Here is a 12592-nt window from a genome sequence, read left to right as displayed (position 1 = left end):
GACTGAAAAGAAAACACGCTGAGCTTTGTGGGACTTTGAGAGCTTGAGGAAGTCAGGGCCACATCTCCTTCACTTTCTCTCCTGGATCCTCTTGTCAGTGTAGAGAAGATCCCATCCCACCACCCCAGTGGGAGCTAAGCTCTAAGTTAAAAGAGGAGAGAATGGGTGACTTTTGGGAGTCATGGGCTGGTGAGGGCCAGATATATTTATTTCTGCATTTGAACTGTATCTTATTCAGTTCAGAAAACCTTTGCAGATAAGGCTTTGCCATAGAACCATTCAAAGGAAATCGTCTCTTCGTCTAGCCTAGGGCCCACAGGTAAGGAAAGAAGAAATATCCCTCCAACCAGATTGGAGGGGAGAAAGGAGAATGCAAACATATGGAGGGAAGTTGGGCAAGCTGGGAGTCAGGCTTTGTCCTCCTCTCTGAACACTTGCACTGAAACTTCCAGATACCTGTGAGTCTCTGTGCAGAGACATTGAACCAGCCCAAGTGGAGCACGGACTCCTAACAAGCACGGGCTGCCATTTGTCACCTCCTGAGAGACTTGCTGACAAATCAAATCTGGGAAAACTTGTAGATCTTGACCTTGAATCATCCTTTTTTATTCCCAAACAAAGGTGTCCAACTTTGAGATCAATGGATAATAGCTATGAAGTTTTGGGTGACTGCTTACACAGGGAAAAATGTGTGAAGGTTGGAAACTAAATCCCTTCCCAAATACCATGGCTACCTAATGCGTGTGTGTGTGTGTTTTGCACAGATATAAATGACAGGGGGAAAATATATATACTTTGTACAAAGTATTTTAGGTTGGCCTGCCTCCTATAGATCCCAAATCCATAACTACCAAGTGTGGGGAAATGATAGATTACTCTCTACCTTCATGCTCAGAGCAGTTGTGGCCAACCCCCTGTGTGTGGGATAAGAAGTAGAAGGCTGAAACATGAATTTCACTGAGAGTTCTACATGGGCCACCCCTACAATGTCTAATATGGCACCCCTTGTGCCCACTGCCTTCCTAGAGACAGGGCTTAGAGGTCATCTTAATGTCCCATTCATCATTCTTTGATCAATGGCCTTAGAGCAGGTTGTGCTATACTGTTCCTTACCCAGAGGGGATCCTGTAGCCCAGAGACTTGTGGTGATCCCCACTGTTTACAAGTTGGAGAGGGAGAGCAAATCAAGAGTTCCACATAAAAAGTAGATGATTTCATAGCCTCTTAAAATTGTATCCTGACAAAAGCTAAATTAGCTAAAATTGTATCCTGACAAAAGTGATGCCACACTACCCCACAATGGAGACATTGATCTAGTCTGCTAGGTGGTGCTGTGTGATATATGTTAGAAGTCCCTCAAGCCCACAAAACACACCTCCTAGGTCATTTTTTGGCAAGTTCCTTAAATCTCTCGTTTATAAAAATGGGAGTAATATTAACATTCTTTACTGACACATGGTATCAGCTATTTGATCTAAAAATTCATCAAAATTATTGTACCAAAGTTCAGGTACGAGAGAATGCATAGCCATCCAGTCATGCTTCATCCAGCATGCACTGCCATTCATTCAATATCTACTGTGTACCTGTTGGGTATAAAGCATCAGTCCTGGTGGGATAGACTAGCCTAAGACGTAGCCTCTGAGCTGTCTAGGCTGTCTTCCTAACCATCCCTGGATAAAAGCCGCCAAATTATTTTTTAATGTTTTTATTCTAACATAAAGCAATCCATGTCTTGTTCTAGAACTTCTCTAAGACATAAACTGTTCCATCAACCATTTCGTTGCTGCTTCAGTTGAAGAATTTTTATTTTACTTGATTTTATTCAACATGTAAAGAAACCTGCTGCAATTATTTTACGGAAGAACAACAGGCAGAGAGGTGAAAGGGATTTTAAAAGTTTCCCTAGTTAGTGGGGCTCAAACTTGACATGGGGATTCCTGACATCTCACTCTTCAGATAACTTAAAGATCATTTTTGGCTGTCAAACAACTCCTTGTTTCTACATTGGTTAATACTATTTTTTTTAGCTCTTGGTACCCATCTTTTCCCTAACCCGTGTCTAAAAAAGGTAAACTTTCATTAAAGAATCTCTAGTTAACATCTACAGTACAAATAATAAATATTTTGTCATAACTTCTTGGCTTAAACCTTTAAGTATTTGGCTGTTGTCACATAGGAGCAAGTTTCCAGATGTGGAAACGGTATGGAAATGAAGTGTTGATTATCCTCACAGGAGCGCAAAAAGTCAAGGTTGGACAGGATTTCATAGTTCATAGGGTTCAATCTTTATTCTCTGTTTCCATCCCAATACTTGGAAATATTCTATTCCTCACAGGCTGAAATCACAATTTTCATTATATTTACCAAACGTGTTCTAAGCATTTTCCTAAATGCTTTGTAAATATTAAGTCATCCTCATAAGCAACCCTATGAGGTAGGTACTCTTACTATCCCCATTTCACGGATGGGGACAGGGTACAGAGTGGTGAGGTGATTTGCTTGAGGTCACTTAGCTCAAGGTTAAATAGGAGTCAGGATTTCAAATCAGATGGTTTGGCTCCAGTCTAAGCTTTTACATACTTTATATTACACTATCTTGCTCCATAAAATAAAAATAAAGAAAAACGAGGGACCAAGGTCAAGTGATGTAAATCCAGTTGATAGAAATACCAAAAAAGCAGCAACTGAGTCTAGTGGAAAACCCAGAATCTTAGGATTGGGCAAGAGTCCGAGACAAAGAGACAAAAGCTACATAGGACCTCACAGACAAGTGCTCTCATCTACCCTGTGTTTTTGGTGGGTCTTTGCCCTGTTGGACTTGGCTCCTCAGTGGCTGAGAGAGAGATTCAGTGGAGCAGCCCATACATGGAGTTTTCAAGGACACACACAGCCATCTCTCTCTTAAGCACGGTCCACTGGAATGTTTGATACTTGGGTTGGTTTTCAGAAGCGCCACTGGAAGAATGAAAGCCACAAACCAAGAATGTATTTGTTTCTTGATCTCTCTTTCTAACATCATTATTGGTGGTTGCCGTTTACTCAAGGAAAAAAGTTTCCAGAACCCCAGCCCCCAACCCCACCCCAACACACACCCTTCTTGTCTCAGTTTCTTGGGACCGAAGAAATGACAGGGATCAAAATCTGGGCCCAACACCACAGAACAAGAAAGTTTCTTTTTCTGGTATTCATCACATCATGTTGGGAATCCTGAAGAATGTGCATTTAGCACAGGCCCTGCCTTCAGAAGAACTCAGGGTAGTTAACATGGGTAGCGTTTATGCTGTACCTAAATGCTACATAGCCATCCCCTCCACTTGTTTTCTTTTACTCTTTGGGGATTTCTTTGTTTTTTCTGTCTTCAAATTGATGTCCCAGTTTTACACTGGGAACATGTAATAACTTCCTACTGCTGTAGTAACAAATTACCACCAACTTGGCAGTTTCGAAGAATACAGATTTATTATTATACAGTTTGGGAGATCAGAAATCTGAAATAGGTTTCACGAGGCTAATATAAAGGTTTTGGAGGCTCTCGGGGAGAATCCCATTTCCTTTCCTTTTCTAGTGTCTAGAGGCTGCTCTTGCACCAGTATACCCTTCTCTGTCTTCAGAGCCAGCATCTTCTAATCCGACAACAGACACTCCTGCCTGCCTCTTTGATTAAGGAGCGCACCCTGATAATCCAGCATAGTCTCCCCATCTCATGGTCCTTAATCACATCTGCGCTTAACATATTCATGGCCCCGGGAATTAGGCTGTGAGCATCTTTGGGGGGGGGGGGCATTGTTCTGCCAGCCACAGAATATCAGGCCCCACCCTCCATGTCTAAGGATCGCCTCCTTACACCCTCCCCACCTCACTGCCCCCTTATCTCCAGGAGCACTCTCTGGTCCCCAGGGCCCCCACCCCACACCCATGATGTGTTGAGTCTCCTTTCCCCCAACTTCAGTCTTGCTGAAAGCCTCAGAGTGCCAAGGGTTCCCTTTCTTTTCATTACTTCTTTCCCGCACCCCCCCCCCCAACCACACACCACCCCAGCCTCCCAATGGCTCTCTAAAGGAGAAATGCAAAGAGTTATTGCTTTTTAATTACAAGTGCTATTGTAACATCTATAAGGAAGAACACTTTAAGCTTAATTGAGACCAAATGTGAAGTTAAATTAAATGAATAACTAATTAACGTAATGCTCCTGCATTAGCCCCAAGTGAGTGCTGAGGCCCAGAGAGAAGGCAGGTAGCAGGCTTGTGGGGGAACGGTCCGAGCACAGAGCTGAAGAAGGGCAGGGAACCTGGGACCTGGGAGACGAGGGCAGAGGGACAGATCTCAGGGCTAGGGATTTTCCACCTTTGGTGTTTCCCCCAAACTCCCTCCCACAGCCCAAGTCCTCATTTCTGAGCCAGGCGTTGAGCTCCACAAGCCTTCTGCTGATTGCGGGTGCCATGCCTACCCTGGGCCCAGGCACCAGCTGGCACCTCTTGTTTCTTTTCCAGTCCCCATGCTGCACTTGTAGGGGCTTGCTCTGTATTGGTATTAACTCCCTTCCTCTTCCAGGTCCCCTCCAGACCTTATCAAACTGACCACCTGCCCAAGTCCCAGGCATTCCTCCTTCTGACACCTTACACATTCTTTCCTCCTGCCCCGGGATCACCCACCCTCTGGCCCCTCTCCCTTCAGGCATAGGGAAGGATGTCTCTGCTCCAGTCACTACCTCCAGTGTTTTTCTCCTATTGTTTTCATATTTCTCACTTACCCCTCCCCCAGACAAGCTCCTGGGGGACGGGGAGTGTGTTTACCACTGACTCCTCTCCCTTCACACCAGTCCTTCGAGGTAGGCAAGGGTAGGACTATTTTCTCTCCATGAGGACACAGGCTTAAAGGTAGCCAGTGGTGGGGCCAGGGACGCGGAAGTCCCCCACCACCAGAGGAGGTCTCCCAGGGCTCCTACCCCGACCTGGTGCAGTGGAAAGAAGGCCGAAAGTTGGCTAACGAAGCACCCTCTGCTCCCGCCTCCCCATCTGGAAGCAGGAACGGTGTGTGGCCCATGCCAGGCTTTGCCGGGGGATGGTGGCACCATCTAGTGTCTGCTCTGAAAGAAGCATCTGAGAATGCTGGATGTAAGGCCTGGCCCTGGGGCTCCCGAGGACAAGGTCCCTGACTGGCTCCAAGTCAGGGTGAGCGGCAGGCAAGTCAAAGGCTTACCGGTGTGTCACCGCAGCAGTGGGAGCCACCTATCTCAGTGCTGCACTGGCCCAGGTGTCCCAGTGAATGTGACGGCTGTACCTGGTATGTGGCTCCAGCTCCCCATTTGACCCGGGGTCATCAGCGTGGCCATGAGCATCTCCCCAGGGAATGCCCGCTGTAAGCAGCCCCAGTACACGAACCCCGTGGTCCTGGGACCCCAACAACCCATGCGACTGGGCCAGGCCCTAATGAGGGCGAGCACAGGCACAGTGGGCAACAGGAATCTGTACTGTGCTGATGGGTGGCTCCGGAGGACAGGGAGAAACGCCAAGAGCCGGCCTGGCAGGCAGCATTCCAGGATTGGGGGGGGTGGGCTGGGATAAGTACATGGGGAACATGGGGGAGAAAAGGCAGGCTGCAGAGCGCTCCAGGCATCTACACATGTGACAGCTGCGGGAATGAACCACGCAACCTTCTTTCCTGCTAGTCTCGTCGCGCTGGTGCCTGTGCTCAGGGCAGAAGTCCTTGCTCTGTGTCCACCGTCTGCTCCGTTCCTGGAGTAGGGCTAGCAAGCAGTGAGCACTCTGCAACTACCATCCACACGCTGGTGTTTTCAGTCATGCCTCCCTCCCTCCCCAGCACTGCACTGGTGTTTGCTCTTCCCCTGGGGACGCAGAGGGCTGGCAGGAGACTGAGGCAAGGGAGGCCTTCACTCTCCAGGGCGGCGCAGGCCCAGGCCCAAGCCCAAGAGTGATGCCTCCCTAACTTTTGCACCATTGGCACCTCCCTTGCATCTCCCTAGTCCTGGCCCCGGAGGATATAGCAGTAACACTTTAATCGACTCAGGTCAGGAGTTAGAGACAGGATCAAATGCAAGGGAGAAGAGTTTCCAACGTGGGGGAATACACGAGAAAACCGGCTGGTGGATGAAGAAGCCAGGTGAGGCTGGGCAGCTCCGAAACAGGGTCGGAAATCCACCGACAGGTACAGGCTGGTCACGGAGGTTCAAACTGAACACGGGAAGGAGAACACACCTTTGCCAAGCCTTGGTCCATGTCAAGCCTCTGCCTTCGGTCTTGGAATCTGAACAAGCTAGAGTCTGAGCATATCCTCCCCTTAGCAAGCTGGAGACACCGCTCAGCTCTGATCCCCATCCTTTCTGCTTGCGGCTTCCAGAGCGCAGGCCCTTGAGTCTTCCATTCCCCATGTTGGTGGTCCCTTCCATGGAGAATCGCCTAGCCCCTTAGCAGCCCTGTGGGCTGGCTGGTGTTAGGTCAAGAGGCTTCCATCAGCCATCGCTGGCAGTTTCCATAGTCTTGCCCCCGGTGGCGGGAGGGGGAGAGCTCTTTGGGAATCAGCTGGGGCCCTCCGTGCCTCTCTTCCAATCAAGGCCTCATATTTCTTTATACCTGCAGGAGAGAGGGGCAGTGGAAGAGAAAGTGAGGCACAGGTTAATAAGCCAATGGTCTGAGCAGGGAAGATGGGTTTGTAGGGTCCCTTAATAATTGCCTCTCATCCCTATTCTCTACCATTAGGGAGCCCTCGCACCTCTTCAGCAAGCCAGGATAATAGCGAAAACCTTACAACGTTTGTACCACATCTGACAGTTTTACAAAGCAGTATCACATATCCCGTCTCATCGCAGCCTCCTATCGATCTTGTTGGGTATTTAGGGATAAGCATCTCCATGTTATACACATAAGGATGTGGAGGCTCAGAGGATACGCCCAAGGTCTTATAAATGAAAGTGAGCAGAGAAGTCAGGATTGCCCAGGGATTTCTGGTTCTAGGCCCAGTGCTCCCTCTACCCTAGTACGTTCCTCCGCTCCCCCACACACTGGCCTTCTGCAGACAAGGCCCAGCCTAGGATGGCAGCAGTACAGAGCAAAGCAGACTCTGCTGGGACAAGCTGAAGGCCTTAGGCACATTCCATGAGTTCTGAGCCTCTCATCTAGAGATCAGAGAACCAACCTCACGGTTGCTGAGAGATAAGTGGGTATGTCTGAAGTCAGACTCAGTTCCAGGCACAGAGCAGATGCTTACCAAGTATTCATCCCCCTTTCCTGCTTCCTTCTTCCTCTCCCAGCCTCCCCTCAGGCCTGGCCTGGGGAAGGCAGAAGGGAGGAGCACCGATCCCCTGCCCCCTCCTCCAGGGCAGGCAGATAGATACTCTGCTAATGCCTCCTGCTCTCAGTTCCTCTCCCCCTGAACCTGGAAGATGCCATCCGTAAGTGGGAGTGCTTCCCCAGATACGATGCTGGTCATCATGACCCCAGGGGTTTCTTCCACACATTTACCATCTAAGACCAGGTCCACGGCTCCGGCCAGCTCATTAGCCAGAGCCTCCTGCTCAAAAGGAGAGCCAGAAAGGCCAGAGAGAGCGTTACCCTCAGCACCAGCACACAGCCCAACCTCTTGCTGGCTCTGCCTCAGCCACTAGCCTATCTGTGCGGCCTCCACACCCGCCACCAGTGGGCAGTACACAGAGAACACACCAGGCCAACCACCGAGACTTGATCGGAATTTTCTCCCAGAGGCTTTGATTGGTAGTTGCTTTTTTCTGTACACCCCAGGCAGAGGGGCTGGATGATCTCGGTTTCTGAACTTCAGGAGGTACGTACGGCTCAGAGTCCGAGTTCAGAGGGAAAACTATTTCCCTGGATCCTGCCTCTGTCCTCGGGGTACATCCAAAGCCCTAAGGAGAGGAGTCTGCCAACCTATGTGGCAGCTCGGGCTCCTTAGGAAACAGATCCCAAGCACCATGCTCTGCTCGGGGAGAGAGTCTTTGGAGTTGGCCCCCAAGAAAAACAAAAAGGAAGTTGGAAAAATCACAGTGGAGGAGAGAGGATTTGCATGCAGGCCCCATTCTAATGGCATATTAGTCACCGACTTGAAGAAAATACTCACAAAAGTCATGGGACTTGAGGAAAATACTATCGCGGGTGGGTTAGGGCCAGACTAGAGCTATGGAGACATATGGGGACAACAGAGGACACATTAGCAGGGTTGGGGGTAGGGGTGGGGGGGCCACGGAGCACATCCAGGGTCTGGCTCCACTCTGGGCTACAGGTGGGCTCAGACTGGGTGCTGAGCACCAGAGCACTGGTTTTAATGCCCACAAGAGGTAAGGTTGGGGATACAGCTATAGCTGTCTGGAGGACTCACCCTCTGTCTCTGCCCAGGGATGACTTCCAGGCTAGGATCTCTTTGTACACCAACCGGCAGAGGAGCTGTAGGGAGTTCGAGTACCCAAGGGAAGGGAGGGAAATATTAGCAATGAACACATGGTTAGTCCCCGGTGCTACGTGACCAGGGGGCTGGCAGGAAGGAAGGTTGTGGGCACAGTTTCACCTGGCAGGGGCTCACTCATGGGAGGAAAGTGGTTCTGAGTGAAAGGCAGCTGTTCTCATGTTCCAGAGCCCCTCACGGCCAATGATTTGGACCTCCCGGGTTCTAGCCTGGCAGGACAGGACATTCACTCCCACCAGTGCCCATGTGTGCACCCCAAGAACTCGTACCAAGCAGGCCAGGATGTCAGCAGAGATGAGCATGTAGAAGACATTGTTCCAGCCTGTGGGTGAAATAAGGCCAGCCAGGAGGGGCCCCAGAGCTGCACCTGCAAAGAACACAATGTCAGAGAAGGGAACCCAACAAGGGGCCCTGAACCTCCCTGCCCACCTGTGGGCAGCATTCCAAGAAATGTGCTAAAAACAAGGCTCAGGGCTCAGCCTCCAGGAACCAAAAGCTAGAGTCACAGACCTATGGACCCAGTGCCGTCGATGATGGCCGTGACGGTGGAGAGTGCCTTTGCGTTGCCTTTCAGGCTCTGGTGAGTTCCCTGGGGAGAGAGAATGGAGCGGGGAGGAGCACCAGGAGATGGAGAGGCAGCACCAGGCAGGACCAGGGCTGGGAGTGGGGCTAACTTGGGGAAAGGCAGCAATTGGGCTTGGAGTTGAGAGAAAAGGCCAGGGCCGATGGCAGATTCTGAAGGACTTTGAAGATCTCATATGCCAGGATCTCTGTGCACTGGGAGGGGGTAGGGATGTTGAGAAATGGATCTGGAGCCCCCAGGCCCTGACCAAGCCCCCAGAGTCATCCCCGGCCCCAGGGGGGGCAGCCCGCTTACCAGGTCAGCAGAGACTGCAGTGGTGATGAGCGCGTAAGGGCCATTGACCAAGGCCCCACAGATGATCAGCATTACTGAGGCAGTAACAGAGACAGCTGGTTAGGGATGAGGGACCACCACCAGCCCCAGCCCCAAAGCAGGTGAGACCACCCCCTCCAGGCATCAGGCTGAGAACCTCCACTTCCCTGTGCCTCCCACCGATGTCCCCAAGCCAGCTTCCTGGGGTCCCCAAGGCAATGCTTTTCCTGTGGGCTGCCAGGACTTGCATCCACGCCCTCACCTATGGAGTTGATAATCCCACTCTGACCAATGAAGTTATACAGGAACATCTGGGAGGGGAGAGGGGAGAGACAGTCACGCCCAGGCTTCCCCATGGGCTGCCTGGGTTAGATGGAGCCCAGAAGTCTGGCACACCCCCTCCTGCCAGGGAACCTCAGAGGTCACCTTACTCCTTTTCTTTCTCGAACCCAGACCTCTTGGTCTTTAAATTTCCCAGGGATGGAGGGTCCAACACATGGTAATATACTGTTGCCCTTTTTTTCACAAAGATTTCTCTCTTACCTAACCTTAATTTCCTATACTCTCCTTGACCAAGAACTTTAGCAGCTGGCCTCCCCTTTCTCCACCAAGGCCAAGTCGTCGCTAATCCCTTTCCAAAATTCTCAGTCCAAATCTCTTTCCTGTGTTCACCCTGGCTTCTCCCCCGCCCCTGGGTGTGCACAAGGATGGACACACACGCAAAGAGACAGGCGTGTGCATAAATGTCCGGGTGTGCACACATTTCAACAGCCCGCATGAGTCCATGTGAGCACATGTGCTTCACTCTTGAGGTTATACACACCATGGGGGCAGCCAAGATCAGCATGATGCAGCAGGTGGTGGCCCTGCCATTGGTGTAGTCAGAGATGAGCCCTGCCATGATGCCACCTAGAACACAAACCAACTCACACGTTGCTGCCCCAGGGATGGCCACGGCCTCCCACTACATGGCACCCCAAGCTTTGCCCCATCCTCTACCCGGTGCTAGCTTGGGCATGGGCATCCAGAACCAACAGAGCTTCTCCCTCTCAAGCCCTCCCGGCACCCATTGCTCATGAGAAGATCAAACTCAAGAGCCAACTTTCTTAGGGCCACCCAACTGGGCAGGAGCTGCCCAGGTCATGTCGCATTGGCCCTGTCCCGTCCTTCTGCACCCGCACAAGAGAAAAGGAGAATGAAGCCTGAGGCAGAACAGGGAAGGGCCTTACCTATGATGCCACCAACATCAAAGAGGGTAGACAGGTCCCCAGCCTGTTTGGCATTGAAATGAGCTATGCAAAACACAAATATGTGGTCAGACCTGGGGGCTCGGAGCAAACGTCCTGGAGTGCCACTGCCATAAGAACCCCTATAGAGCACCTGATTCGGTCCACTTCCTCCTTTTTCAGATGAAGGAGTGAAGACTCATGGGGAAGTCATTGGCCAGGGTCACAAGTAAATTTGCAGCATTTTGGACTGGACACCCTTTCTGCCCCTCCATCCCATCCTGTAATTCCTTCTCCCCCTGCAGGTTGGCCTTGACCCCTTGGAAAAGCCTTCCCCTGAAAGCACTGGGATCTGGCCCATAAGAACCCTGTCCCACTGGGCCACTTTTACCCTGGGGACACAACTCTCACTGAGCTGCAGCTCAACCAGCCACATTCCTGCTCTGCTCCTGAACAACTGGCCTCCTCTGCCAGGAGCCTTCCCACCCATTTGAGACCTCTGCTAATAAACAGAGCCAGGAAGGAGACTCACAGGCAAATGGGGACCTCAGGTCTTAGCCCTTGTCCTAGGATTAGAAAAAGGAATGTCCAGAAGCTTGAGTTGTAGCTTAACCCTCAAGGTTGACTCATACAAGGCCACAAAACAAAGAGTCACAGTGTCCACGGAGCCACCCTGATGCTCTACTTCTATCTTTGAAAGAGGCCCTATGACAGGGCTGTTGGGCAAGATATGAGCTGGGATTTGGCCTTGCATAATCTGGCCTTGCAGCATCCCGTTCAGAGCAAGTACGGTGCATGTAAAGCAGCCTTGGCCCTCCCACAGGGCTTGGAGGGAGCAGCAAAGCCCTGGAGCAGAGGGCCTCAGCCCTGCAGGGCTCTGCGGTCAGGGGCGGGGGACAGGGGGCCCAGAGGAGGGCAGTGCAGCTGACCCAGGCACAAGCCATCCGTCCCAGGAGGCTCCCGGCAGCCCCTGGGGTGAGAAAAGCAGGCGGTGGGTAGCTCACTAGGCCCTCTCCTGGGGTTTGGGGAGGCATTCAAAGGCAGATCCTTCCTAGCACCATCTATCCACTCATCTGGGAGCCAAGCAGGCCTGAGGTGGGTGCTCCTGTACTTAAGGCTAGAGAAGTTAGGCAGGATTACAGAATAAAACTTGGGTGTTCCTAATCTCCAAGGAGGAGAGGTGGCTGGCATTGGGGTCTCTGAGGCCGTGTACAAGGTCTAACTTCCTACTTAACCAAATTTTTTTTTTTAAGTCTCCTTTTGCCCTACGAGAGGTTCAGCAGACATCCTGCCCATACTCTGGAGTCACGCACATCCCATGACAGGTTTCCTCTCCCTGCCAAAGATGGCCTTGGCCTCCTCAGAGACCCCCATCCTCACCTCTTCTTCCCCTTTACTTACCCACATTGAAGATGTAGAGGGGCAGCCAGTAGAGGAAGGTGTAACTGACCAGCTTGGCAAAGAGCAGACACAAAGAGAACTCAACCACACCCTGGAGAGCATAACAGAAGGCATGAGGGAAGAGATACAAGAGATCCCTGGCCCAGGTAGCCCCAGGGGCTGACTCAGCACCCCAGGGCTGCCACCACCTAGCCACAAAGCAACCTCAAGTACACCTCCATCCAATCCCAGTAAAAGCGATGTGCCTATGCTCCAGTGCTGTGTCAAGGCAAGCCTCCCATGTTACTCCCCCCAAGTTGGCTATTCACCCTAAGCATCTCATGTAAAGAAATTCTGGAAGCCATAGGTCACCCCGAGCGTCCCCCCATCTCCTGACATCCAGCAGAGAAATCTAGAGAGCCTCTCTCTTCCCTCCATCCTGCAAGCTTCTCACCGGGATCCGGAGCGCCCCGAGGAAGCTGATGGCGGCAGGCTGAGCGCTTGGCTCCTTGGAGCATCTGGCGGGGGTCTCCAGGCTGCTCTCCTTGTTAGTGTACGGACCACTCCCAAGGTCCTCAGGGTTGTGCTGGTTCTCTTCCAACCCATCCTGAACAGAGATGAGCCCTTGCTGTGAGCACATTTGCGTACCACCTCCCAC

The 12592-nt window shown here is 51.4% G+C and overlaps 1 protein-coding gene across 2 annotated transcripts in view; it reads right to left on the bottom strand.

The window, feature by feature from the left end:
• Positions 1-2264: 2264 nt before the first annotated feature.
• SLC37A2 (solute carrier family 37 member 2) overlaps positions 2265-12592 on the bottom strand; it is a 29065-nt gene continuing 18737 nt past the window's right edge. Inside the window, exons 9-18 of one of the 2 annotated variants that reach the window (XM_030332033.1) lie at positions 12389-12541; positions 11956-12046; positions 10558-10620; positions 10152-10237; positions 9591-9639; positions 9311-9384; positions 8944-9022; positions 8703-8800; positions 8350-8414; positions 2265-6593 (exon numbers count right to left, since the gene is read on the bottom strand). In XM_030332033.1, the coding sequence (XP_030187893.1) occupies positions 6578-6593; positions 8350-8414; positions 8703-8800; positions 8944-9022; positions 9311-9384; positions 9591-9639; positions 10152-10237; positions 10558-10620; positions 11956-12046; positions 12389-12541 (774 nt within the window). In that variant the 3' untranslated portion in view covers positions 2265-6577. Of the gene's footprint in view, positions 6594-8349; positions 8415-8702; positions 8801-8943; positions 9211-9310; positions 9385-9590; positions 9640-10151; positions 10238-10557; positions 10621-11955; positions 12047-12388; positions 12542-12592 lie in introns of those variants that run through there. The other variant, XM_030332034.1, reaches the window with a different exon arrangement.

Source organism: Lynx canadensis, chromosome D1, assembly GCF_007474595.2.
Source record: "Lynx canadensis isolate LIC74 chromosome D1, mLynCan4.pri.v2, whole genome shotgun sequence".
In the NCBI taxonomy this organism is placed as follows: domain Eukaryota; kingdom Metazoa; phylum Chordata; class Mammalia; order Carnivora; family Felidae; genus Lynx; species Lynx canadensis.
This window is presented reverse-complemented; position numbering and strand designations above follow the sequence as displayed.